Source organism: Heteronotia binoei, chromosome 10 (assembly GCF_032191835.1).
Source record: "Heteronotia binoei isolate CCM8104 ecotype False Entrance Well chromosome 10, APGP_CSIRO_Hbin_v1, whole genome shotgun sequence".
NCBI lineage: Eukaryota > Metazoa > Chordata > Lepidosauria > Squamata > Gekkonidae > Heteronotia > Heteronotia binoei.
The window spans coordinates 51,804,075-51,830,478 of NC_083232.1; the positions used below are offsets into that span (position 1 = coordinate 51,804,075).

Here is a 26,404-nt window from a genome sequence, read left to right on the forward strand (position 1 = left end):
AGAGCCCGCCACACCGCCGTGCGCACGCGCAGGGATGCTCGGTCCCTCACTCGCCGCCTTCCCCGACCGCGCGCGCGGCCCGCCGGCTCCCCGCTGGCTAAACCGGGATCTCTAATGGTCCCAGTATAGCCAGCCCGGGAGGCGGGAATTGGGGACAGAATCGGGACTTTCCTGGGTGACCGGGACGATCTGGCCACCCTACATTAATCAGAATGTGTGTCTGCCTTCAAAAGTTAAAACTACATGTGCGAAGCTCAAAAGTGATGCGTTGGTCTAGGCTCTTATCTCAGCCTGTGAACTTAAGCAAACCAGTTTCCACTCAGCCTTAGGCCCTCTTCTGTAATACAGAGATAATCATACTGTCCTTACTTATGGGACATTTGTAATTATCATAATGATGATGAAATGGAATATTCAATATGAAATCTGAGTTTTATTATAATAGCAAAATGCCCATGTTTATGACAGGTGTGTTTTGGGGTGTGTTTTTGTGAAGGGGGGGCCAGTGGACTTTCATATCACAAGGTCCCTGGGAAGTATATTGCTTTCTGGACAATGCACCTCTTACTGGACTCCCCTGGGAAGTCACAGACAGCTTTCAAAGGGAATTTTAAAGATAGATTCATGGAGGATAGGAGGCTACTAACCATGGAGACTAGTCTAGAGGCAGTACCAGGAATCCCATCTGAGGAAGGCCTCCAGAGGAACTGGTTGGTCACTGCATGAGCCAGGATGCTGGACTAGATGGACCACTAGTCTGTTTCAGCAGGGATCTTCTTGGGTTATAGTTTTAGTGTCTAGGCAATGCTGTCACTGCAGCAATGTATTTAGAGTAGAATTCTGACAGGAGCTCCTTTGCATATTAGGCCACACACCCCTGATGTAGCCAATCCTCCAAGAGGCTCTTTTTTGTAAGCTCTTGGAGGATTGGCTACATCAGGGGTGTGTCGCCTAATATGCAAAGAAGCTTCTGCTGGAATTCCATCCCTGAGTGTATTTCAGTACTCTAATTATTGTTTCCCACAAAAATTGATGCCAACATTTTTCTCTTTGTCTGCACAGACTGATTTCCTTAATCTTGGGCTCTTGGTCATTCAAGAACTTGACAGAATATTGGTAACCAGACTTTTAACTTTATGTGGTAGACAGGTGGCACCAGTAGAGATGGATATTTCTTGCCTTAGTTTTCCCAAGCTGCCCTAAAGACAATGCCAAGGGTTGGGGGAACCCATGTAAATTAAAAACTGGAAAATATAGGAAGAATACTAAGGAGGGAAAATTGCAGGGCATTTTTTTTTCTGGAGCCCACAGGAGCAGAGCTCCACCTGAGCTGGCCAGAGCTCCAGCTGGCTTGACCCACCATGCAGCAGCCACATGCTTCCAGGCCAGGTGGTGTGGTCTAATATGCAAATGAGCTCCTGCTGGGCTTTTTCTACACACACACACAAAAAAAAACCCTGTAAAATTGCATTGAATTTTCCCTGTCTGGCTCTTTGGTCCTCCAATGGATGTGTCACTGGAAGCCTGGATGAAGAAGCGATTTCATCCACTTTCTCTTCCTCAGCGCAGCCACCCTTGTTGTGTGGCTTTTGTTCCAACCTCAAGTTTTGTATTTTGAGGGGTTTACAGACAGCTGCTGACAGGACAGGAAATATGGTGAAAATCTGCTTCAATCTGTATCTTTATATGGTGTAAGTGAGCGTTACTACAAAGCATTCTTACCAGCACCCTAAAACAGACACTTGTTCTGCAGCCAGAAACACTTAGACATTCCTAACTTGTACATATGAGGAGATGTAGATTTATAGTAGTATATCCCTGAAGGTCGTGTTGGCTCACCCTTTTTGCAAACCCATAGTATGCCTGATTTATGTGTGATGCTGATGAGGCAAAATATTTGCCTTTCATGAACAGCCTCTCATCTCAGTTGGACTGCTAACTGCACAATACACCTTCTCATGCTTAGTTAACATACTTGATATCTGTAGCCCAGTCTGTACCAAAGCACTTGTAGCTGCTTTGCAGAGTAGTTTAAAACCGTAGCCCAGTTTTAAACAAGGAAGTTCAATATACTTTCAAGAACAATAAGAAAATGTTAAGGAAGTGATGAGTGTAAATGTTTGTTGGTAAAATTACGGCTGGCTAGAGTAAAATAGTGAAAAACGTGTGATGAAAACATGACTCATTGGATAGTGGTCAATCCTATACAAATTGCTCTGCTAGATTCCAGTGTTATATTTCATGGATAAAATATTTTAAATTTGGTTTTATGTCTACACAGTGGTGTCACAATGGAGACATCTGAATTAGAATCAAAACTGTATAAAGTTATTTTTTTTCATAAGGATGCCAGTCTCCAGGTGAGACCTGGGGATCTCCCAGAATTTCAGCTCATCTCCAGACAACAGGCATCAGTTACCCTGAAGAAAATGGATGCTTTGGAGGGTGGACTTTATGGCATTGTATCACACTGAGATCCTTGTCCTTCTCAGGCTCCATCCCAAAATCTCCAGGAGATTCCAAACTTGGATCTGGCCATCCTAGCCCCCAACCCCTGCCAGTGGCCAGGAGGACCTGGCAACCCTATTGTTCACCATATTAGACAATATCCTTCACACACGGCTTGCTAATCTTATTTTTGCAAGAAATATCCAAAATTTCTTTGCAGATTTGCAGCCCTAGGTGGCTAACTCCTGAATAACTATAGCAGCACTAGTCTATTCCCTGTGGACATAAGTTATGCAACAACCAGCAGACAAAGTCAGCAGGTTAGCAATGTTTTTATTGTAATCAGGGTAGCATCTATAGCAACCTCACTTCTGTGGTCAGTGGAGGTGTTGTGTGGAGGTGGTGGCACTATGATAAACAGAGCCAGCAGAACCAATCAGGGGCCATATGGCAAGGGAGTGGAGTCCAGAATCCATCTCAGGCAGGGGCAGAAACGGGCGGGCCACAGGAGTTCCACTCATTTCCAGGAGCCTACCCCCTTAAATGGACCAATGCTTGTCAGCAGATCCAGGCACCTGATGGTGGGGAAAGGGTTCAAGCTGTCTCCCCCAAAGGCATCTACAGTTGCTTCAATGCCCACACAGAGCACAGGGTCCTCAACAGACAGAAGGAGAAGGTGGGTTGTTGTTTCCACCCTATGCATTTGCTCACTCAAGGGCATGCTTCCCAGAAGCCCAGCTTTATTGCTGGGGAAACTCCTGCACTATCCTTGCTAGTGGTGGAAAAGAGAGGGCCACTGGGGCGGGCTCAGATGTGAGGACATGCAGGGATCCCCCAGTTTCCTCTTTAATGGAGCAGAGATGGTCTTGGAATGGAACGGCCATCGTTCCACTCTAGGTTCTGTCATTCCAGTTCCATAGAAATCAGTGTCCAGAGACTGTCATTCCAAATTCATTCTGCATTCATCATTACTTCCATGTGTGGTGGTGGTGGTGTAGTGATGTATTGCAGTGGAAACAATGCAAATCATGCGTCATTCCTGGCTGCCAGTATGTCCAAAGGACATACCCCCCCCAAAACCCACCCCTTCCAAAATCATCAAGTCCACCACTGTATCAGCTCCCTTCAGCCACTGACTGTGAGAACCCTATGATCCCCTGCCCCCTCACAGATGTCTTTTCCTTGGGTGACAGACTCCACCACCTCTTCCTAGAGCAGGCACACAATTATGAACTTCAGACAGACAGTCTATTTATTTCCCTTCACATCAGACCCAGGGTCCTCCTAAGAGCCAACCCCCCAGAAAAACCAGGCAGGAATTTCTTGACAGAAGATACAACTCTGTACCTCTTGGCATGAAAGGAAATTTCAGCACACTACCCAATCACTCTTGCCAGATCACCATCCCAGTTCTGGAGCCTGTGAAAAAGTATGTTTCAGCTTAGGCTGACACTTAGACTCTGATTTCTGTTAATGAATTATTCCTCAGGATAGGAATACTACCGTTAAGGCAAAGGAGTCTTTTTCTTTCACTCTAAGGTGAACCTGTCTCACTTTTCTTGTCAGATTCACTGACTCCAAACTCAGAAACCAACTGACTGTCTTCAGAATGGTTCCAACTGACAGAATCTCCAGAATGGAAATAAATAAACTCAAACTCTCTCTTTAGCACTGGGCTGATCATACAGTTTTTCTCAACTGGCCTGACACTGGCCAATCAGAGACAAGGAACAGGCTGTCTCTCAAACTTTCCATTCCAATGAAGTGCCAACCCTTCACTTCCCATATCTCTGATTCTGCTACACTAGTTACCTGGTTTTTAAGTGCAGTCTGTCACAGCGTCCAAAGCCCCATCCTTCCTATACCAGTTATTTACCCCCCTCCACTTAAAACAAACATTTAAAAGGAGGTTTCTGTCCTGCTCCCCATCTTGTCCTGATCCATCATCCCATTCTTAGACTTTCATACTCCTAACACCCAGCTTGTGAGCATGCTAGGATGGCCTGCGAGAGTCAAACATTCCACATTAAGTGGATCTTGGATAGAAGTCCCAGATAAACAGACAGAATTTGTATCTTCTCCCTGTAATAACTTGAGAAAAGAACTTTTTACTTAGTAGCAGACATTGGTCCACAGCCTTTTTAATTTATTTGATATTGGGAAACATATCCTGATATTCTTGTTTAACAAATGTTACTTTGATGCTACTAGTGTTCTGGCTGCTGTTGCTACCATTATTTCATATTTATTTGGGGACTACAGCAGAGACAACACTCATGTATATTTATGTCTATTATTCCAACACCTGTACCTTTCTACAGAATTTCTGTTGTGTAGGGCCAATTTTTTTTTTTAAACTATTGCAGGGGTAGGCATGTTTCTAAAATTGCAAAATACCTCTAAGCAATAATGCTCTGTGCACAGATAGTTGTTGATTTTTAAAGCTGCCATCCTCTGCACAGTCACCTTTATGCAATTTCTAAAGTGTTCTGTGACCCTAATGTGTGGGTCGCTGTGTGCAGGAGTAGAACCCACATAATTTTCTGCTTCAGGAGGGGGTGGGGGGGGACAACATAAGGGAAAGTAATTTGTCTGATACAGAGCTAATGGGATAATGTCTCCAGGTCATTGGCAGGACAATAACCTCTGAAAACTGGAAAGCTCAGCTCAGTCTCCAACAGTGACTTTTCTTAATAATGAATTAATTGTGTGTGTGAACTCTGATCCAGGGGGCAGGCGTGTGACCTCTTCACACTGATAAGTAGCTTCTCTTTGGCCCAGAACAAACCCCATGCCCTAAAAGGCTACATTGATAGCTACCATGTGGAGTTTTTGGATTCATAATCCTCTGGATGAGATTCCAGGAAATTCAGACTGTGTAGAACTTAAAACAGAGGCTATTGCATTCCATTGTGTTCACAGCTCAAAGAGTTCTATTTGGACAGCTAAATCACACTGTAGTACTTACGCATCTTCGATATGAAAGTTCTTGAAAAGTAGGGCTTCTGGAGAAGCTCTACTCCACATCCCTTGACTTTGAAAAGTAAAATCTTATCATATTTGGATATAGGGCTTCTCAACCCTGGTCAGGAGGGTTCCCAGTTTCCTCATAGTTCAGTCTCAGGCAGCTTGTTAAAATTCTTTGAGGGAAGAGAAGACAGGTTCTTACAAATGCTTCCAGGAGTGTACCATTTTTTAAAAGGCATTGTTTGCTTTATGTCATCTGTTATTGCTTTGTGTCATCTGGTATTGTCACCTGAAGTAACTGCTAGAAAGTAACTGCAATTTAAGACATTTTCAGTAGGCACTATAATAATTTCTAAAAACAATCAACAAATTAAATGTGCTAAGAAATATACAGTTATAAAACCAGCTTAGCCAGCAGAAACTAATTAAAACAATCCAGACAAGCACACCAGGAAGAATAATCACTTTGCTGTTGAAGGCTAACTAAACCAAGGCATAATAAAAGCACAAAAAATCTTGCTCATTGCCATTTACTAACAACCTGGGCAAATAAAAAGCTCAGCATCTGAAAACCAAGAGAGTATGCATCAGATAAGTCTCCAAGGGGAGATCATTCCACTGATGGGGCACCACCTCTGAAAAAGCCCAGTTCCTAGTTGCTGTCCACTCCAGTTGAATGAATGGTGGCACTCAAAGTAGGGTTTGGAATTAAGATGTGGTGAAGAGGATGATAAAAGAGAAGGAAATCCTATACTGTGCTAGAAATAGGCCTATGTGGTGCAATAGTTAGTCTATTGGACTAGGATCTGTGAAACCCAAATCCCACCTCTGCCATGAAGCTCAGTATATGACCTTAGGCAGGTTACTTTGTCTTAGCCCAACTTCCTTCACAGAGTGGTTGCTAGGATAAAATGAGGGTCCTAGGTACACCTTTTTGAGCTCCTTAAAGGAAGGGCACCATAAAAATGTACTAAATAAGAAGATAGAAATAAGATTGAACTACACAATGTCCCCTGGTAAGCTGTTCCAATATAAAAGAGTATCTCTGAGCACTTTTCTAGAGGGTTTTCAGTTTTCACACAATATACTGTTTAGCACTGTTGGTATCAGTGGAGTTTCAGTGAAGAGGAAATGAGTTGGAGGATAACAGATGGCACACGGTAGTTGCAATGATCTTCCTAATTTCTGTGCATATATCTGTATTATTAAATAACAAGCCTAGTTTTCACAGAGGAGGCATGTCTGGGGCTGAGCTGTACCACTTCAATTAGCAGATGAGCTCTTACATGACTCTCCCTCGTACTTGTCAATGTAGAGAGGGTCTTGTTAGGGAGATCTGTGTAATGAGTCTCCCGAGATAGCAGCCATAGGGGCTTCAGATTCAGATAGGGAGGGACACGAGGAAGCGAAAGTATCCTTTTCCCTCTGTGATGTTTTCTTCTGCTCAAACATCCCTGTACTTTCAATTAAACTGATATTTTTCCCATTAGGAAAAATCTGTTGTTGTTTTTCATTTATTTGTTTATTCATTTATGATATTGCTATGCTACCTCTTTAGAGTCCTGAAGATTGTCTTATGTTTCCTGCAATGTGCAAATAGTGATTCTCTAAGCAGTTGAGGTCAGAAAAACAACTAGAGGGGGTTCTGTTCTATAGCCTTTATCCAAATATAGCAGCTATTTACCAATACAAATATTGGGAGATCCATTCATGTATGCTAGGTTGCTTGGTCATGCCTGGTAAATGGGAGAAGTTTAGGATATGGGGTCATGGGGGGCAACCTTGCATGCACCATGACATCACTTCTGGGGGATACTAGAAGTTAGGTCATCATTGGATTCATAGAGCTATATGACATAAGAAGAACCTGCTGAATCAGACCAATGGGCCATCTAGTCCAGCATCCTGTCTCACATAGTGGCCAACCAGCTCCTCTGGAGGGCCAGCAATACCCCCTGGCACTGGTATTAAAAGGTTTATTATCTCTGAATGTGGAAGTTGTCTTTAGTCACCATGCCACTGATAGACCTATCCTCCATGAATATCCCTAGTCCCCTTTTATAGTTGGCTATTCCCATAGCCATCACCACATGCACTGGTGGCAAATTCCATGTTTCACATTATGTAAAGAAGTATTTCTTTCTTTCTTTCCAATTTCTCCCAGAAGTGACATCATGCTGCACACAACAACCATGGGTTTTTGTTTGTTTTAGAAAATTCAATTCTACCACTATCCTTTCCTTTTGTACCCTTAAAAGCTCATTGATTCACAAATCTTGAGCAGCAGAAGACACTTTTTTCTTATTTCTTGATTCAAAAACTAAAAGGATTGAGACAGATTTAGCAATTGCTAGCGTGTTCTTAGGATCCTTATCACTGAGCAAAAGAACCAGGGTTTTCTGTAGTGGTGGGGGACAGTTGGTTGAATAAAGGCTCAATATAGTAATCCCTCATAATCTCAAAAATCTGCATTCCAGTAGAGCATGAAAGGATGTATCAATCCTATTATAAAACCACAGGGGCAGATTCTCAGTGTAAGGCCTATTCAAAAATCATTCCCACTTTTCTTACAAATGGTGGAGGGCAAGGAGAGGTGCTGGTGGGAGGCCTTCTGCCATAGTGGAAGGCCTGGCATCCCAACATGGATCTCCTAACATCTTGTCCACTTTAACAGAGTCAATATAGTATGCTGTGCTGTGTTTACAGTGTCTTTGGAAAGATGGCTGTGACGCTAGCAAGCTTCTGAATATTCATGGGATCCTGTATTCACACATCCTCTTCTCTCCTGCCAGTTTCAGCCATATTAGCCCTCTTCTCCTGAGACCTGAAATGTGTCCAAAAGGGTATTTTAAAGCTCCAAATACTGGAACCACACTTACAGCTCATTGGCAGAGATCTTAAAAGCTGAAACCACTGCTTTCCATTTGTGGCTCCACTCAGAAATTTCATCATGTGTCTAGTTACTTGATAGTTAATGTTGTGGTCCTGTGGGTTGAAACATTTTTCCAAGGACAGTCCATTTGATTTGAGTAAGCTCTCTTTTGATGGTTTAAAGGCAACCAAACTGCAAAGAATTTCCTAGTTCTACAATTGACTGCTGGTTCTCAGAGGTTAGCTCTCAAATTGATTCTTTGTTAGACTCACAAGGTACAAACATTTCTAATAATAGGTAGCATTTTTTTAAAAAAAAAATCATTCACCATGTCACTGTTTCCACCATAATCCTGCCTGACTCATTCTTTTGTTGTTTCATAATAGTTGTTGTGACAGTCTGCTCTGAGTGTGACTTTCACATCTGAGTGGGTGGATGCTGCTGTGGTTTTCATGACAGCAAGAAAGACTGGGGGAACAGACAGGTTGCTATGACAGAAGAATCATTTGCCAGCAAAAATATGAGTCAGTATTGTAAATGATCACTCTCTGCCATTTTTGTAGCAGTTTTCTCTCATTTACTATCATTCTGCTGTTCTATTTACAAAGTAATTGGACTTTAAGTGCCCTGCCATAAAGATTATACAGGTAACCATGTTTTTTTTTCTAGAAACACATTAACAGATAATTCCTTGCTAATGCCAGGGATGAGCTGATAGGCCATTTCTTTTTCTTTTTGGTTTTCTGTCTCACCGTTGTCATTTCCTTCAGCCTGCCACATTTTCATTGCTGTTGTTGACATTTCTTTTCTAAATACCATTTGTACATATGCACCAAATGTAATTCATTTTTATACCATTGATGTGCACCTTAAGTACAAATAGTACTGAAAAACACATGCATTTTAAAAGAGAAATCAGCACAAGGTAACAGAAAATGGTTCAAAAATTGTGGACCAGCCTTCATTCTAAATGAAGATGGAAAAAAGCATTTTTTTTCCACAGCAGATTTAACTTGCTTCTCCAGCAGTCATGCTGGGTCAAAAATAGCAGCCATGAAGGGTATCCATTCAGATATGTGTGAGGTAAAAGGTTTAATCCTTCCCTGATGCTATTTCCTGGTATCACAGGGTTCCATTTCACCATCAAGGCACTGCTTTGTGCCTTGATAGTGAAAACATAAAGGTTGTCAATATGTTTCTACCAGCAGAGCACACAAGAGAAAGGTTTTGATGTTGGGAACAGGACATGATCAAAAGAAGAATCTCCCATGCACCACAACCTTGATCTTTATCAAGCCTTCCTGTGGTGGCTATTTACCAACCAAAAATGTCCTGGAGATCCAATTAAATGTAGCTTTACAGTATCTCACCTAGTTTGGACCTCATATGTTCAGATTTTAATGTCTGATTTATTTATTTAGCATCCAGACTAAAACAATCCCATTGAACAGAAGCGTCAAAGTTGACTGAAGCATCCTATTCATTTGCTGCAGTGCATCATGTAGACTTTGAATGAACTGCTGTGCGTGGACCACATCCAAATTCTATTGCTTATTCACAGCTAGCTCTGACATCAGTAGGATGAGGAACAATTTCCCTTTTTATGTTCCATGCACTGTGGACTGCAATTTGGTGGAGAACATTACATGGAAGAGAACCATCTACCTATTAATTAGTCCCTGGCCAAGACGGACTAAAGAATTTTGTTGGCAGCCCTTACGTGTATCGAGACCACCCTTTTCATTATACAGTATAGCTCTAAAGTTCTTTCCTGCCCTACCCTTCCTTTTTTGCCATTGCTCTTCTTTTGCACCACTGCTTCTGCTGATTACCCCGCTGCCCAGTGAAGAACCCTTGGCTCCATGTGTTCCATAGGGACCCTGAGTGGCTAGATGGCAAAAGAGCCACTTCTTGCTCTTCCATTTCTGCCAGCAAGACTGAGAGAGCCATGCTGTCACTTCATACCAGAATGACTACTCTGGAGCATTATTGGCAATAACAACTATAATGAAATATACTGGAAAATGCTGAGTTTAAATTAAACAAAATGCAGTTGACTATTAGCAAGAAAATAACTGAAACGTGCAATTAAAGTGTGCTCAGCTTTTAAAATCTATATGCAAGTGCCTTTAATAGCCAACTGCTCTGACGTAATATTTAAAAGATGCTTAAAATGTTAAGGATCAGTATCATCTATGTGTGTTCTAAAGTATAAAGAAAGAAAAGTTGTGCCTTTTGCAGTCCACTCTGTAAGCCAAAATGCCCTCAAAACTGAGGTTGGGGAATTGTCAAGTGGGCACCTGGCTTAATCAGGATCTTTTACCTGTGTATACAGGATTCCACGTCCAGAAATTAATGCTTAAAAATATTAGGGACTCTAATTAAGTAAAACAATTAAAATTTATTCCAGAAAAATATAGGCTTACATACAAGATAAAATACTCATAAAATCATTCACACAGTCCTAAGAAAAATAGATAGAGAGATAGGGGAACACAAGGGTAGACGAACAGGGTGATATTTACCGATCGTAGTCTTCAAGGAAGGCTCCAATGGTGACGAGCGAGGAAGTGGGAGAGGGGACCTGAAACTTGGCCTTAGAATCGGGGATGGATCTAGGCAGCGGAAATTGGGATACTGCTAGACGCACACCTGTGGGTAACTAGTCCACAGGTTATAAGGACTACCTTGAGCCCTTAGGGAATGAGAGGTACGAGGGAGGAGGAAGGTGGTCAGCTGATGCATGACCTCCCAAAAAGGGGAGGCTTCGCAGTGACCATAAGGGCTGGACTACTGCGGGAGCCAATAGAAAGTTCATTGGTGGCACCTAAATGGGCGCCCATTCCTGACCAATGAACAGACTTGGATCCTGGATACCTGTGTGAACTTTCAGGTTGAAATGGACCAGGGTGGGGATGCTCCAAGGGGACAGTCTAGAGAAGAATGGGGGAAATCACTGGGTGGAGGTGTGCTTGAGTTTATCACACTTATCTAAAAAGGTGACACTAGAGGGCCAAATTGTTATCTAAGGTAACACCCAGATTACACAAAAGAACTTGGCTCTGGCTGAAGCTGGTCTTCCTCTTCTTCTGTCTTTTTCTTGGTGCCAGTCTTTGTCTTGAATTCCGCTGGACAAAGACAGTGGCGGTTGGGCAATTAGCCACGCCTGGGCTGGGTCAATTGCCTGCAATCACTGGTGACATCTGGCAAGTACGTGATCTGTTCGCTTCGCTGGAATAGAGTCTGGCCTGGTAGGAAGATGGCTGCATGTGGTGTTAGCCTTTCACAGTGGATTCCATGGTCAGTGCTTCAAAACCGTTCGCCTGGATAGCTCCTGGCGGCGCAGTCTCCTCCGCTCCACGGCCGAGATGGACGTCATACAGAACGACGGAAAGCCCTCTGTTCTCCTGGTGGGCACTCTTGTACCGGTCTTGAGTGCCTTTATAGCGTTATGGCTGCTAGTACTGCATGGGTCCCTGGATAGGTTTACTCACACTCTCTGGCCAGACGTGTGTGAGTCACTTCTCCAGGTGCTCTGGCAACCAAGTTGGTGATTACGATGTTCTGTAAGGGGTTTTTCCTCACAACTCCTAAGCAGAGTTACACCTTTCTGTGCCTCAGTGGGTCTAGAATTCAACTCCATTTAGGATAGTGCTGCAAAATGTGTTATTTAATTTTTCTACATAAGCCACAGAATTTAACAGCCATTCATTCAGTTAGCAAGCAAAGAGCAGTACTTTTCTTAGCATGCAGTTAGTATAGATGGGACCATGGAATTTGTGTGTATTCTGTGTCCGTTTGATGTGTAATCCCTATCTGATGGTATCTTTATTGCACATGAGCATGATTAGAAGTGTGTTGCTGGGTGTTTTCAGTTCTGCTCTGGTAGGAAATCAGTAAAATATAGGAGCAGTACCATTCTTTCTCTCTCAGAGTGCTTCCCTTTAGTTTCCTAGAATTCTGATGTTGGACAGCTGAGGCATGGGAGGGATGACATATCTTATAGACTAGTTCTGTTATTATGTCAGTGATAGGTTTAGTCTCCAAACAAACTGCATGGGAAGGTTATGTTTTGGAATAACATCCTGTGTTTTTGTGCTGCTCCAGTCAGTAATGACAGTCTGAGGTTGCATTGTATTAGCCCAAGGTATTTTCCAAAGTTAATTGATATCCCAGGTTTGTCCAGAGGAAAATCTACAGCTCCCCACAACATGCTTGACAAGTTATTATATTTATTTTAGTCAAAGCCTGAGTGCACAGGATCCCTCATGGAGGTGGTCTATTATTGGAGTCCCATATGCTTTTTGTTTGGGAAGAAAGCAGTCACTGTGTCATACTGTTACACAAGGTATTCTTTTTCAAGGATGTTGTTCCCTGGAGGACCATATCATGCCAGAGTTCCGAAGTCTAATAAGACCTTTTGTAGCTCTTATTGTGTAAAGGGTCTGGGAGGGAGACAAGCATTAAACAGAAGAGGGTAATTCAAGGAACTGTACTAGACCACATGTTGAAGAACATGAATTTTAGAAAAGTAAAGGGCGAAAGTATTTCAGAAACTATAAAAAATAATTCTACATAGATTATTGTCACAGATGCCACATTCACACACACACTTCATTGCAGATGTGATAAAATGGTAAAATTCCAATTATCTGTTTCCTGCGTGATATCAAAAGTGCATGAATAGTAAAAAGTTTGGGTGAAAATGAGTATGTAGAGACATCAGGCTGCATGTGAAGGCTTGTGGTAACAAAAGATCAGGAACATATTAAAATGAGAAGCAAGAATATTTTCCCTAAAAAGGGACAAAACCACGGTGAGAGACTGTGGAAAAGGCAAACTTCAGCTTTGTTCCTGTTGTACAACTGCTGACTAACCAAAGCTAAACACAGCACAACACTCATGTTGTGGCAACACTCACATATGGCCCACTGACCACTTTTATGGTTCCTCAGATTATTGCAGTTCCAAGCAACAAAATTTTCTTAGGCACTGGTGGGCATGACCACTAGACTGTGTTCAGCTTAGCAGGTCTGCATTACGTTCAGAGTGTGGTCTTTTGATCTGTATAAGGCCAAGGGTTCTGCACAAAACCAGAAGTCATGAGGTGGCCATGTGATTCTTCTCATGGTGCCTTTTGGCTCAAATGTTCACTGCTGACCTTTAAAGTAAGAAGCTACCTTCAAGACTTCAGATTTTAGGGAGTTAATTCAGTTTTGAGGAATCCTTCTATGCACAGATGTCCTGAGTTTAAGACCTGTATTCAGGAAATTATGGTCTGAAATTTATTAAGCTATTTTTCCACTGTTAGAGTTTTAGCAGGATACATAGGTCCATGTGAAAGATAAATACATTTCTTTTATTTGCACAGCACTTGGGTGGAAATCTGTCTTCCCCATCAGGATATGATTTTTTTCCTTTTATTTTTCCACAGCATTTGGTTCCACAACAACGCATTCTTATGAATGAAGAATCAATCAACCTTTTGAGCCTCTATACATCCCCTTCTTTGCCCAACATCAGTTTGGGACTTCCAGCGGTTCAGCCTCAACTTAGTGTAAGTAATTAACTAGTATCTTCATTGGGTTGGCTTTAATTATTTTGAAATTGGTTCTTTTACATCTTATTATCATCCTCTTAGGATATTACTTCAAGAAAAAAAGTTTAAATAAGGTGACCTGCACTGTGAAATTCTGCACCATAAAGATGTTTGAAGGTTAGGGGGGTGGTTTTTGTTCTAAACCCTTTCTTAGTAATGCTTGTATCTTACAACATGTTTTTTTTTTTTTTTTTTTTTACAATTAGGCTATAAGAAGTCATTGTCTTCCAAGTGTTTCAGTTTTTGCTGCATCATAGTATGGTTCATTGGCTGACAATTGCCTATTACTTTTCAACTAGATTACTTCTTTTTGTGTTAATGTGCGCTAAATTTCTCCTGCTCATTCCTTTTCAACACTTAAATCAAGTATCAGCTCTCATTGGCTTCAGCTGAACTGTACAGCCCATTTACAGCTGGCTTTAAATAAAGGACAGCCAGCAGCCAGGAAAAAGATTTTTTGCATGGGGAGGAGGGGTTGGAAAAGGAAGATTTAACCCAGCTGTATTGCCAACTCTAGCAGTCTAGCCTGGCACATCTAGTGTACCAATTGTCTTGTTATGGTGAAAATAAGCTATTTTCATTTTTTTACTCAACTGATGAGTACCGGATGGAGAAAAGGGCCCTTCATTCCTGAGCCAGTGCTATAAAAACATCATAGATGTCCCTTATGTGTGAACTCTAAATGGATTCAGATGATCAGACTCCATGTGGGAGCTGTTTAAAATGATACCACAAGGTGCAAGGGGGAAGCAATCATTTGTAGCCTCTAACCACAAGATCAAGCACAGCATAGCCTCTCTTCCCCAAATGCTGGGAAAGGGAAGGGATGGTGTCTAATGATGGGGAAGCTTCCTTTTATTTCACTGTAGAAAGGATTTGGCTTAAATGAATTACTTTCCAAAAACTCAACCAATACATTATATTTACATTTGGAAAGTTGAGCTCTATTGGACACCTGATGAGATCTTTAGGAGTGCAGCAAGGTCTTGGGTTTCCCTGCAGCACTCTCCTATAAGCCTCCTCCCAGCAACCAACCTTGAACCCTTTCCACCAGTGATGTCGGAAGCCTCATCATGTCAAGGAGCATCCTCAGAATTACTGCAGCAGAATTATAGCCTCCCTGAGCCTGCTTAGGTGGGGAGGGTGGGATACAAATCAAATACACTAATAAACTTTTGTGCATAACCAAGTCAGAGGGTGTAAGAACATAAGTACAGCCTGACAGATCAAACCAGTGATCCATTTTAGTCCAGCATACTTTCATACAGCAGCCAACATGTTGCCCTTGAGGGCCAAACAAAATGGGCATGGAGGCCTCTGATGCTGTCTCCCAGGTTTGTCACCTTATGCCACCACTGCGTAAGCTCAAGTGGAAAAGGAAAGCTGGCAAAGCTGGGACTGATCCCATAATGAACCAGGCTCCATCTTCAGAAAGAGTTCTGGCTTAGGAATGGCCTTAGGAATGCTGAACTGGGAGAATTGGTTTCTGAACCTTTCCAGTTCTGAAATTTACCTCTATCATCAGCAGTATGTCAGCACTTAATGAGCCATCGTGCTTAAAGAGCACTTAAACAGCAACTGGTTTGCAACCCACCATGCTGTTAGAGTAAACTTCTAAGTAGCAAGGCTCCTGCTGATTTTAGGGTAGAGCATGACATCATTGACAAAGAACTACTGCCAGAATCAAATCATGCATTTTCCTCACACCCACTCTGCATCCCCGATTGCTGTTTGGGGGAACAAACATAAGATGGTCTCTCTCTCTCTGTAAAATACAGACTTCATCAACATCATTCAAAGAAAAACAGAAATGTGAAACTCCAACAATCAGACCAGGAGTGGTTTTGCCTGGACAATACAGGGGAAGCATCTCTTCACCTTCAGCACCTCAGCCCATCGTTCTAGAGGGAAAGCCAAATAGCAGCCACCAGGCTCTTCTCCAGCATCTGTTACTAAAAGAGCAAATGAGGCAGCAAAAACTCCTTGCTTCAGGTATTTATCAATGGGATGATTCTTCTGAAAACCCACTTGATTGCATTTCCTGCAAGTGTTTTGTTTTTCGGGGGGTGAGTATGTCAGCATAGAGTTGCCAATGTAGGGTTGGGAAATACATGCATATTTGGGGGGAGAGTGGACTTTGAAGAGGGGACGGACCTCAGCAAAGGTATAAGGCCATAGCGCCCACCCTCCTAAGTATCAGTTTCCTACATGGGAACTAATATCTGATGTCTGGAGATCAGCTGTAATTCAATGAGATATCCAGGTCCCTCTTGGAGGTTGACAACCTTGTGTAGGCACAGCTTTTGCTGTTGGATTACATAATATTGGTTTTTACTTCTGTGCTTTATTATGTAAAATCTATCTTAATTTGGGAAGGACATTCCATATCCAATGACTACTTAGGGATACACCTTAAGTGAAGTTCTCAGGCTTCTCTTCCAACCCCTGTGTGAATGTAACATCATAACAAGGCGTTTGTTTTGTTGGCCGCCTTATTTGATGAAGGAATGTCATTGGCTTGCAGGTGGGGTGCCTCTTCATCCACAGTCACCTTTGGCAACAAAAGAAAGAGTCTCACCAGGCCTCAGAGTTGCACACAAGTTGCCTCGGCACAGGCCGCTGAATCGAACACAGTCAGCTCCACTGCCTCAGAGCACTTTGGCTCAGCTTGTAATTCAACAACAGCATCAGCAGTTTCTGGAGAAGCAGAAACAGTACCAGCAACAGATCCACATGAACAAAGTAAGTTTGAACACTGGAGCCTAGTTCACAATATGAGGATTTGTGCAGGTGAGAAAAATGAAGGGGGATGGGGGGAGTTCCCTAAATATCAGCATTTCCACTTGCAATGTAGTAAATTTGTAGCAACACTGTGCAGATATCGTCACCAAAAAGTTCAGAGCTATGCTGCATGCTATATTTTCCGGATATACTGTTGAAATTTAATTAATAGATTTACATCCTACTTTTTTATTTGTGTGCTCAAAGTGGCCAACCTAAAAGTAGTCATAAAAGTTATATTAACTGAAATATATTATGTAATAAAAGTAGTTAAAGTCCTAAAAATGCAGCAGCAGTAAAAAGCCAAAGAGAATGGAATAGACAGTAGCAGACAGCTCTCTTAAAGGACCGTCTAAAGTTGGGGGCCAGAAGGGAAAAATTCCTGTCTCTGGGAATCATCTACTTAATCTCTGAAGATGGGGGAGGGGCTGGAAGTGGGATCTTAGTGAATGGGCAGGAGAAAGTGGTTTTTTGTCCACAATTATTCCTTTGTTAATATTAGATTTTTTGTAATGTCTTAGTAACAAGATTTCTAAATAGCAATTATTACCAATTTGCATTTGGTGTCTAACACATGCCAATATAAAGCTTTTGCTGTAAATTTATTGAGTAGGCTTAATTTGCATTCTCAATAGCACTTGAAGATTATGTACCCTCTAAGCATTTCATTTTGTATCATTCTGTAAGAAATCTGGCATGTGTTTTGGGTCTAAAGATATATTGTAGAGCAGGGCTTTTTTGGTAGAAAAAAGCTCAGTATGAACTCATTTGCATATTAGGCCACACCCCCTGATATCACCATAGTTTTACACAGAGCTTTTTTTGTAGAAAAAAGCCAGCAGGAATTCATTTGCATATTAGGCCACACCCCCAGCACCAAGCCAGCTAGAACTGCGTTCCTGTGTGTTCCTGCTACTGGGCTCCTATTCTTTTCTACATCATCCAGAGTGCTAGAAACTGAACATCTGGCTTTCAGTGTAGGAAATCATGTTGTAAAATTTGCAGTGCAATCCTAAGTAGTGATAGCCTTCCAAGCCTCTTAACATTCTATGGATATATAGGATTGCACATAACATGATAAATGTAACTGAACATGGTTAGGATTTTCAGATGCATAGCTGTCCATATTAATACAAATGTGGTGTCCTGTTTCCTGCTGCATTTTCTTGAGGGATAAACATTGAGGTCCTGTCCAAATAGTGGCTTCTCAACATTTCCCACACAGATGCTTATCCATGTTTGTAACATATATATAACTATGGCTGAGATAACGACCAGTATAGCTACTTTAAGATTACCAAAGTATTTAACGCAAACAAGGTAGAATTAGTTCATGCCATCATCTGTTGTAATATGTGAGTCATCCTGTGACTTGCTGGCAAAATGACAAGCTGATCACACCTGCTTTTTATGGTTCTACTGTGCTTATTTCCATAGGCCAAGTTATTTAGGCATTCCCAAGGCTCCTACATGTAACAGCATAACACTGCAATCAAGGTTAACCCGCTCAGCAATCAATAGTGCTTTCTCCTTTCCTTTGCGGCAGTAGATGTAATCAGCAATCACATGAAAGAAAAGAGGATGCATTTTTTTTGCTTCAGAAAAAGCATGTCAATAGGAGTGTCTCCTGTGGGGTGCTGATTTCTTGGAATCTCTTAAAAATTCCCAACCAAATTAAAAACACAACCTTGAAGTACATGGTTTGTACAGTGGGTTTGGTTATTAAATCTCATTTTAATTAGGAAAAATGAAGACTTGAGAACTTCAAAGTTCAGAACTGATCCTTGCATGTTAACCCCTCTCAGCTCGGGTGTTTTGATTACTCAAGTCTGACTCCGCTTGGCTTTCCATTGACTATCTGTTCCATATGTTTAATCAAGAAGGCATAGGTACATCTTGGAACTCCAGGTTTTCAAAATATTTCACCTTCCCTCAACAGTCTGAACAAAAGCAAAGTTTTTATTGCTGGTTAAAAAACAGACCCTCTGGGAATTTTTTTTTCCTCCAAGGATATCCAGAACAAATAGTGATTAGCTATCATCCAAGTTTTCATCCTAATGGCTAAGCTAGCATTTCAACCCATATTTTTTTCTCAAGTCTTTTTTTTTTATTATATCAAGCCTGTACAACTGGTGTTCAGCTAAGCAGTGCTTATAATCCATCTTCTCATTATACTAGCCTTTCAAGTGCTTACCCTTGCCTTAGATTTTTGTACTACCAGGCAAGCATAGGCTTCCCAACCTCCCCGCCCTGCTGGGGGACCCCTGGATTAGCAGCCTCCTCCCCCGCTCTCCAAAAATCTGGAAGCGGGAGTGGGGAAAGGTGCCATGTCTTTTTCCCTGCCTCCCTCCCTCGCAGGCTTCAGGCTTCTCCCTTTCTCCGGGTCACAAAGACCCGCCCACAGCTGGCCTGCTATTCGCTCTAGTCTGGCCTCCCTTCGCGAGGTGCATGCTGGGACTCGTAGTCCTTGCATCCTCTCTGGCTGCCAGGTGGCGTCTCCTTGGGGAGTCTGGCTGGCAGAGGGGGGGGAGCTCCGCCCCCAGAGGACCGTGTGTGTTTCTACCTCCGGAGGCTTCAGTCGCTGATTGAAAGGCTTCCTCTTGGGATGGGGTGTCTGTGTTACTTTGAAGAAGTTGGCAGCAACTCGTGAGTAGAGAGGCCAATCCCCCTTCAGTGTTGCCAGAAATGGGGGGGGGGGAGAGTCTGCTGAGCACTTCATTATTCTCTATGTGGAGATCGATTCTCATAGGGTGTAATGGGGAATTGATCTGGAGGTTTCGGGGGCTCTGGGGGTGCTGTTGTTTTGAGGTAGAGGCACCAAATTTTCAGTATAGTATCTAGTGACTCTCCCCAAAGTATCCCCCAAGTTTCAAAATGATTGGACCATGGGGTCCAATTCTATGAGCCCCAAAAGAAGGTGCCCCCATACTTCATTATTTCCTATGGAAGGAAGACATTTAAAAAGGTGTGTGGTCCCTTTAAATGTGATGGCCAGAACTCCCTTGGAGTTCAGTTATGCTTGTCACACCCTTGTTCCTGGCTCTGCCCCGATGTCTCCTGGCTCCACTCCCAAAGTCCCCAGATATTTCTTGAATTGGACTTGGCAACCCTAGGCAAGCAGCGTAAACAAGAGGTGAATTTTGCCCCAGTGAGCCATTGTAAGTAGCATGTAGGATGTATTCGGTTTTGTGAGCCAGAGGTTGTACAAATCTGTTTTATGTGGCTGAATCTTAAGAAGCCTATACCAAATAGAATAGTGAGAGAGGAATTGAATGCATTCTAACTGATTTGAAAGAGTGTTTAAAAGACTATTACAGTCTATCCCCCTCCCCCAAAACTCTTGTCTTCAGGTTACTCAGTGTGGTATGCATAGTTCCTTTCACATTTTGTCTTCTGTAGCACCCCGATGAGGGTGGTTAGATTGCTCATGAGTGTGGTTGGCCCAGAGTCTCTCACTGAGCTTCATGGCAGCTGGGAACTCAAACCAAAGTCTGCCTTTCCCTTTTTCTTTTAAATAATTTTATTATTAATTTTGTAACAGAAAGATAAAAAACAAAGGGAAAGAGGGAGAGATATACAGAAATAGAAAAATATAAAGACAAGACTTCCAATTTTTTTCCATGACAAATATAAGTGACACTGTAAATTTAATGCTCTATTATTGCAACCAGTGTTCCCTCTACGCTGAGTTAGTGTGAGCTAGCTTACAGATGTTTAGCCTCCAGCTCACATATTTTTGTCTTAGCTCAGGAAGGATGACCTCAGAGCACATTAATTTATGCAGTAGCTCATAATGCCAGTAGCTCACAGCTTTAATACCAGTAGCTCGCAAGGTAGAATTTTTGCTCACAAGACTCTGAAGCTTAGAGGGAACATTGATTGCATCCAAATATTAATTATCTTTTTCCAGGTATTTACAATTTTTTACTTTCTTACAAATCCGCAAATCATCAGTTCCCATTTGGCAATAAAGGTAGATAATGCCTTTTCTCTGATCAAAGCAGGAAGTTTAGCCATCTCTATACGTTCCATTATTTTGCATCAACCATTTGTCTTTTATAGGTAATGTTGGGACTTTTCCACTTTTGTGCATATAGTAATCTCACCACCATTGTCATGTATAAAAACAAATTTCCATAACTTTTTCCCAACGGTCTATCCACTAGGCCCAGAAGAAACACCTCTGGTTTCATTTGTACCTTCATCTTTAATATCTTCTCAATTAATGAGTGTATTTGCATCCAATATTTTTAACTTTATTCAAGTCCACCATAAGTGATAAAATGACCCTTCTTGTTGTCTACATTTCCAACATCTATTTGAGATATTTTTATGCATTTTAGCTAATTTCTCTGGTGACATATACCATCAGTTATTCATTTTGTTAAAAAAAATTATCTTTAAGACTAGAATGTAATATAAATGTAAGACCTTCATAAGAACATAAGAGAAGCCATGTTAGATCAGGCCAAAGGCCCATCCAGTCCAGCATTCTGTGTCACACAGCGGCCAAATATATATACACACACACACACACACACACACACTGTGGCTAATAGCCACTGATGGACCTCTGCTCCATATTTTTATCTAACCCCCTCTTGAAGGTGGCCATGCTTGTGGCCGCCACTACCTCCTGTGTCAGTGAATTCCACATGTTAATCACCCTTTGGGTGAAGAAATACTTCCTTTTATCCGTTTTAACCTGTCTGCTCAGCAATTTCATCGAATGCCCACGAGTTCTTGTATTGTGAGAAAGGGAGAAAAGTACTTCTTTCTCTACTTTCTCCATCCCATGCATTATCTTCCTTCCACGTATATTCCCATTGTTCCATTTGTATATTATATTCAACTTCTTGCCTGTTTATCATACATTCTTTCCCTCATTCTTCCTCAGTCTTGAATTTCAATAGTAGTTTATACATTTTAGCAATAACATGTTTATTGTTTGTACTTAATTTAATTTCAATTTCAGTTTTAGATTGTTCAAAGCCATAATTTTGCTTGTCTATTTTAAATCTGTATAGTAATTGTGCATAAAAGAACCATTGACAAGCATATCCTTCTGTTATCAAGCCTTCTCTTAATTTTTTTTTTGTATTTTTTAATGTGTGCACTTGCATTCCTGGAAGTCATGATGACTTCTGGTGACCCCTACTGGTGCTATGATGTTTCAGAGAGGTAACTTGATTGCTTACCTCTATGTTCTGGCCCTGGTATTCCTTGGAGGTCTCCCTTCCAAGTACTTGCCAGGATCAGCCCTGCTTAGTGTCCGATATCTGATGAGATTGGGCTTGTCTGGTCTATTCAGGTAAGGGCAAGTCTTCTCTAAATTTCATTTTACATTCCACTTGAGAAAAGTCTACTATATCACAGTATGTTAACCAATTATGTTTAGTTATCATTTCTCTTCTTGTGTAGTTAGTCATAAAGGTGTTTTGGGACATGACCTAAGTTTATATTTATTCCATACTTTCAAGATGGCACATAATGGTTTTTAAAATCCACATTAACCTTAACTTTATCATACCACAACTGTGCCAACCAAATCTCAGATCAGGGTCTTCTAACTCCTGTAACCTTCTGTTTCTCAACAGTACCCATTCTTTCATCCATAAAAGTTTGCTTTTTCCAAATCTACTTTACTAACCAAAGCATCATACTGGCTCACCAATCAACCAGTAGAGAGAAATTAATTGAGAAAAAAACCCACTTTTTTACATGTCCAATGATTCCCATCCTCCTTAGTGCAGAAAGTGGTGTTTGTCACCCTTTCAATAGACATGTAATCTTGGGAATCATCAGTGAGGGCCTTATCATTTTTTGCAACCCTCTGACTTCTTCCCAGTCACCTGAAAGAATGCTATTGGGTGGGGCTGTCTGAGCCATGTTCTCCCACCTTTTCCCCTGTTGCATGTCTTTGCAGTGATGTCAGAACTGGGACTCAAAGTTGCATACTTTCTATCTTTCTCTCCCCGTATGAACCCCAGAGAGCACTGAGGTCAGTAGGAAAGAACAGACTGACTACCCCTGGGCCAAGACAAATTAAATTACAGAATACTCGCTCTCGGGCCTTTTCGGCCGCAGCCCCACATCTCTGGAACCAACTCCCAGAGGAGGTGCGGGCCCTGCGGAACCTTGATCAGTTCCGCAGGGCCTGCAAGACCACCCTTTTTAAATTAGCTTATGAATAACGGAAAATCCGCCATCAGCATCAACTAGAAGAATGTCAAGGATAGCGTCATAAAATGTTTTAGTTAATTGTTTTAATTCAGGCTTTTAAGGTTAGTTTAATGTTAATTTAATGTTTTTAATGTAACTGTTTTACTGTTGGTGCACCATTGGTCACCGTATTGTTAGCCGCCCTGAGCCTGCTTCGGCGGGCGAGGGCGGGGTACAAATAAAATTTATTATTATTATTATTATTATTATTATTATTATTATTATCTTTCTACTGTCATCAAAAATATTGGCGATCCAATGTAATGTGTGAAAAGATGCCCATGGCACTTTAACTACATAAAGGAAAATGAAAAATAGAGATGTACACAAGTAAATTGCCTCTTTGGTGGCAGCCAAATACATAAATAGTTTGTGAATCAAGCTACAGTCCCCATCTGTCAAGGGCAAATGGTTACAGCTCCCATAGCCAGCTATGAAACTCAAGCTACTACAAAGATAAGAGTAGAGAATCTGTGGCTACACTCTTGGAAGTCATGGTCCACTTGTATAACTTTATTCTGTATTGAAAAACTGTGATGTAATAGTGAAGCAATCTAAAGTGACGTCGGAAAACCTGACCTCTGAAAGAGTGCCTTTGGAGTTTTTAGTCTCACAGCACTGAATACATCAGTCACATTCTTGCTCTTTGATAAAGTCCCAGTATTCAGTAATAAGCTTACATTGTGATTGGAGTGATAAGTAGTAAAAGCTAATGCAGACCAAAGATAAAGTTAGTCCCCCCCCCCACAACAAATTGTTTCTGCTATAGAAAGAAACAATCAGTTGGCTCATGAAGTAGGCTTTACTTCTTTGTAGCTGGAGAGGATCCCCTATGGTTTCCTCAGTCATTTGTCAGAGGCCATGTTTTTGATGTGGGAAACAGTATACCTTCTCATTGGAGGCTGACGTTTATACCTAGGGGATGCAATACACTGACCTTCTCAAAACATTCTAGCTGAAATGCAAATTTTGACATCTCATCCAGAAGTCAGCGGAGAGTTTTGCCCTTGCTTTTGAAAAATGAATTTGTGGTAACCTGAACTGGGCTTTCCTTTTAAAGATAGTATTTGGTGTTGCCAGATTTAATATATTTCTGTCTAGATGACAGCTTGTTTCCTTATAGACTCCTTTGATCACATTTTTTAAGAACTCCATTCCACCCAATAAAAGGGATAGGATGTCTGGCAACCCCAGTTAAGCTAATTGTCATAGGTACCAAAAGACTGACTCTGCAACAAAACTCTTACTGTTTTGACTCCTGTAAATTATCTCTTCAAATAACTTAAAAGAAGCCATTTTAAAATGTTCTCTGTGTACCAGGCTGTTGGCACTTATCTTGACACATTAGAGGTGCTAGGAGAAGAGCAACACAGGTGATCTTTTGAAGAGCCTGAATAAGCAAGTAATATATACTGGGCATCCTGGATTGTGTTTCATATCATATTATCATATATACTGTATAGTATAATGATTAAAAAATGTTGCATTGTGAAAGGAAGTGTAGTGAGATTGTGTTGGAACCTATTAACCGACTTTATTCTGTCCAGCACAAGGAACCTTCCACTTGTGCAAAATGTCCTTCTACTGTTGTCTTTAATGTCCTTTGTAGTCCACCTTTCTCACTGAGACTCAGATTAGATTAAACAATTGACAGCAATGCAATCAAAAGCAATATAGGACATACAATCATCAGGAAAAACCAAACAGGATTACAGAATAAGAGAGCTAAAATTAACAAATTGGATCCAGACTAAAATTTCCACTAACGGAAGGGGTGGAATAATTTCCACTAATTTTCTCTTCTGGATGCAGACCCCTGGTTTGCCCCCATGGTGTTCCCTCAAGGCCTGCTGTCCCCAATGAGCAGCATTTGGGGAGAGATCAGTAGACTGCTGTGAGATTGGAAGGAACATTGTTTCACTGACAGAAATCTTTTGTGTGAATGCATACCTAAGTCTGGATCCAGCCTAATATACCCAGTGTACACATATGGCAAGACAATGTATGCAATAATGAAACAAAACTGGATGACAGAATTAGAGGCAGTCCAACAGTATAATACAAAGCAATGAAAGCTACCTAAAATTTCCAATTATGTTTTAATAATTATAATTTAAAACTTTTAAATGCTTTCTCCTAAATTCAGAATGCTTATAATAATTTTTGTAGTCCTTTAAACAACCATGACACAGAGCTGGTATCATTTCCATAGTATAATACAGGATCAGATATATAGACCTTGCCTGATCACTTAATGTGCAGTGAGAACCAGAGAGATAGCTTTATTTTAACACTGCTGCTCTAGACTGCTATTTTTGTTCTTTGTAAGTATTTGATTTGGAATGCATAGGTTACCCATAATATATATTTTTTATTTTTTTTAAAAAACCCTAGAGGTAGGAATTAGCAGTATGATCTTTAGAAATAGTTACAAAATACAGCCAAGACATTGGGTGATTCCACACTCAGCTTGCTCTGAGGCAGGCTTCCTTTTCTGCCTGGGGCAAGCTGGCGATTTCGCACCAGCTGCTCCGCACCGCCATTTTGCCCCGGAGCAACCTGCAATTTGCTGCGCGGCAGCGTAAACCTGAAAAAACAGGTTTAACCTGCTGCACGGCAAATCATAGGTTGCCCCGGGGCAAAATGGCAGCGCAGAGCAGCTGGTGCAAAATCGCCTATGCATTCCAAAAGCTACTTCCAAGGGGGAACTTTGTAGAATATAGGATATATTCTGGCATATAGGATGTGACTCTAAAGAAGGGCACCTGGAGAGGAAGAATCAGCGAGATCTTTTCCTGGTAGGCAGAGGTGGCTTCAGTTCATGAAAGGAACTGTCTAGATTCAAATGCTGAATCCAATATTTAGTAATTACTACTTAATAAGAATTTGTGCATTAGTTTGTATATCTCTGGGTATACATTTGCTGGGTAGATGGTATACATTTGCTGTTTCTATAATTTTGTATACTGTTCCTATAATAACTCCAAGCTTTTTATTATTATGAAAAGCTGCTAGAACAGTGATATATTAATCCACCCTCTGTAAAGTATAGTTTTAACAGAATGTTCAAAATACTGAATAGGCTAGGGGTGTGCTGTGCAAAAAAAAGTATTTTTCAAATTTGGGTGTATTGAACCTGAAAAATATAAGTATTTCCCAATATTCCTGTATCCCAGTACCATTATGGTATTTGGATTTAGTAAATATTCAGGATTACCATTTGTTTTGCTCCATTATACCCTATGAGGACCATTATAGTCAATGGGCTGCATAGACTATAATGGAGAATCTGTCTGGGGGTATCTGGGGCTTGAGGGAGCTGTTTTTGAGGTAGAGGCACCAAATTTGCAGCATAGCTGCTGGTGCCTTTCCTAAAAAAAAAAAAAAAACTCCCCACGTTTCCAAAAGATTGGACCAGGGGGTCCAATTGTATGAGTCCTCAAAGAAGGTGCCCCATCCTCCATTATTTCCAATGGAGGGGAAAATGCATTTAAAGGAACAACATTCTTTTAAAA

The 26,404-nt window shown here is 41.3% G+C and overlaps 1 protein-coding gene across 4 annotated transcripts in view; it reads left to right on the forward strand.

Moving 5' to 3' along the window:
• HDAC9 (histone deacetylase 9) overlaps positions 1-26,404 on the forward strand; it is a 689,984-nt gene that overhangs the window by 378,362 nt on the left and 285,218 nt on the right. For all 4 annotated transcript variants that reach the window (XM_060248614.1, XM_060248615.1, XM_060248617.1 and 1 more), the window contains 3 exons: positions 13,722-13,844; positions 15,665-15,878; positions 16,411-16,628. In XM_060248614.1, the coding sequence (XP_060104597.1) occupies positions 13,722-13,844; positions 15,665-15,878; positions 16,411-16,628 (555 nt within the window). The remainder of the gene's footprint in view (positions 1-13,721; positions 13,845-15,664; positions 15,879-16,410; positions 16,629-26,404) is intronic.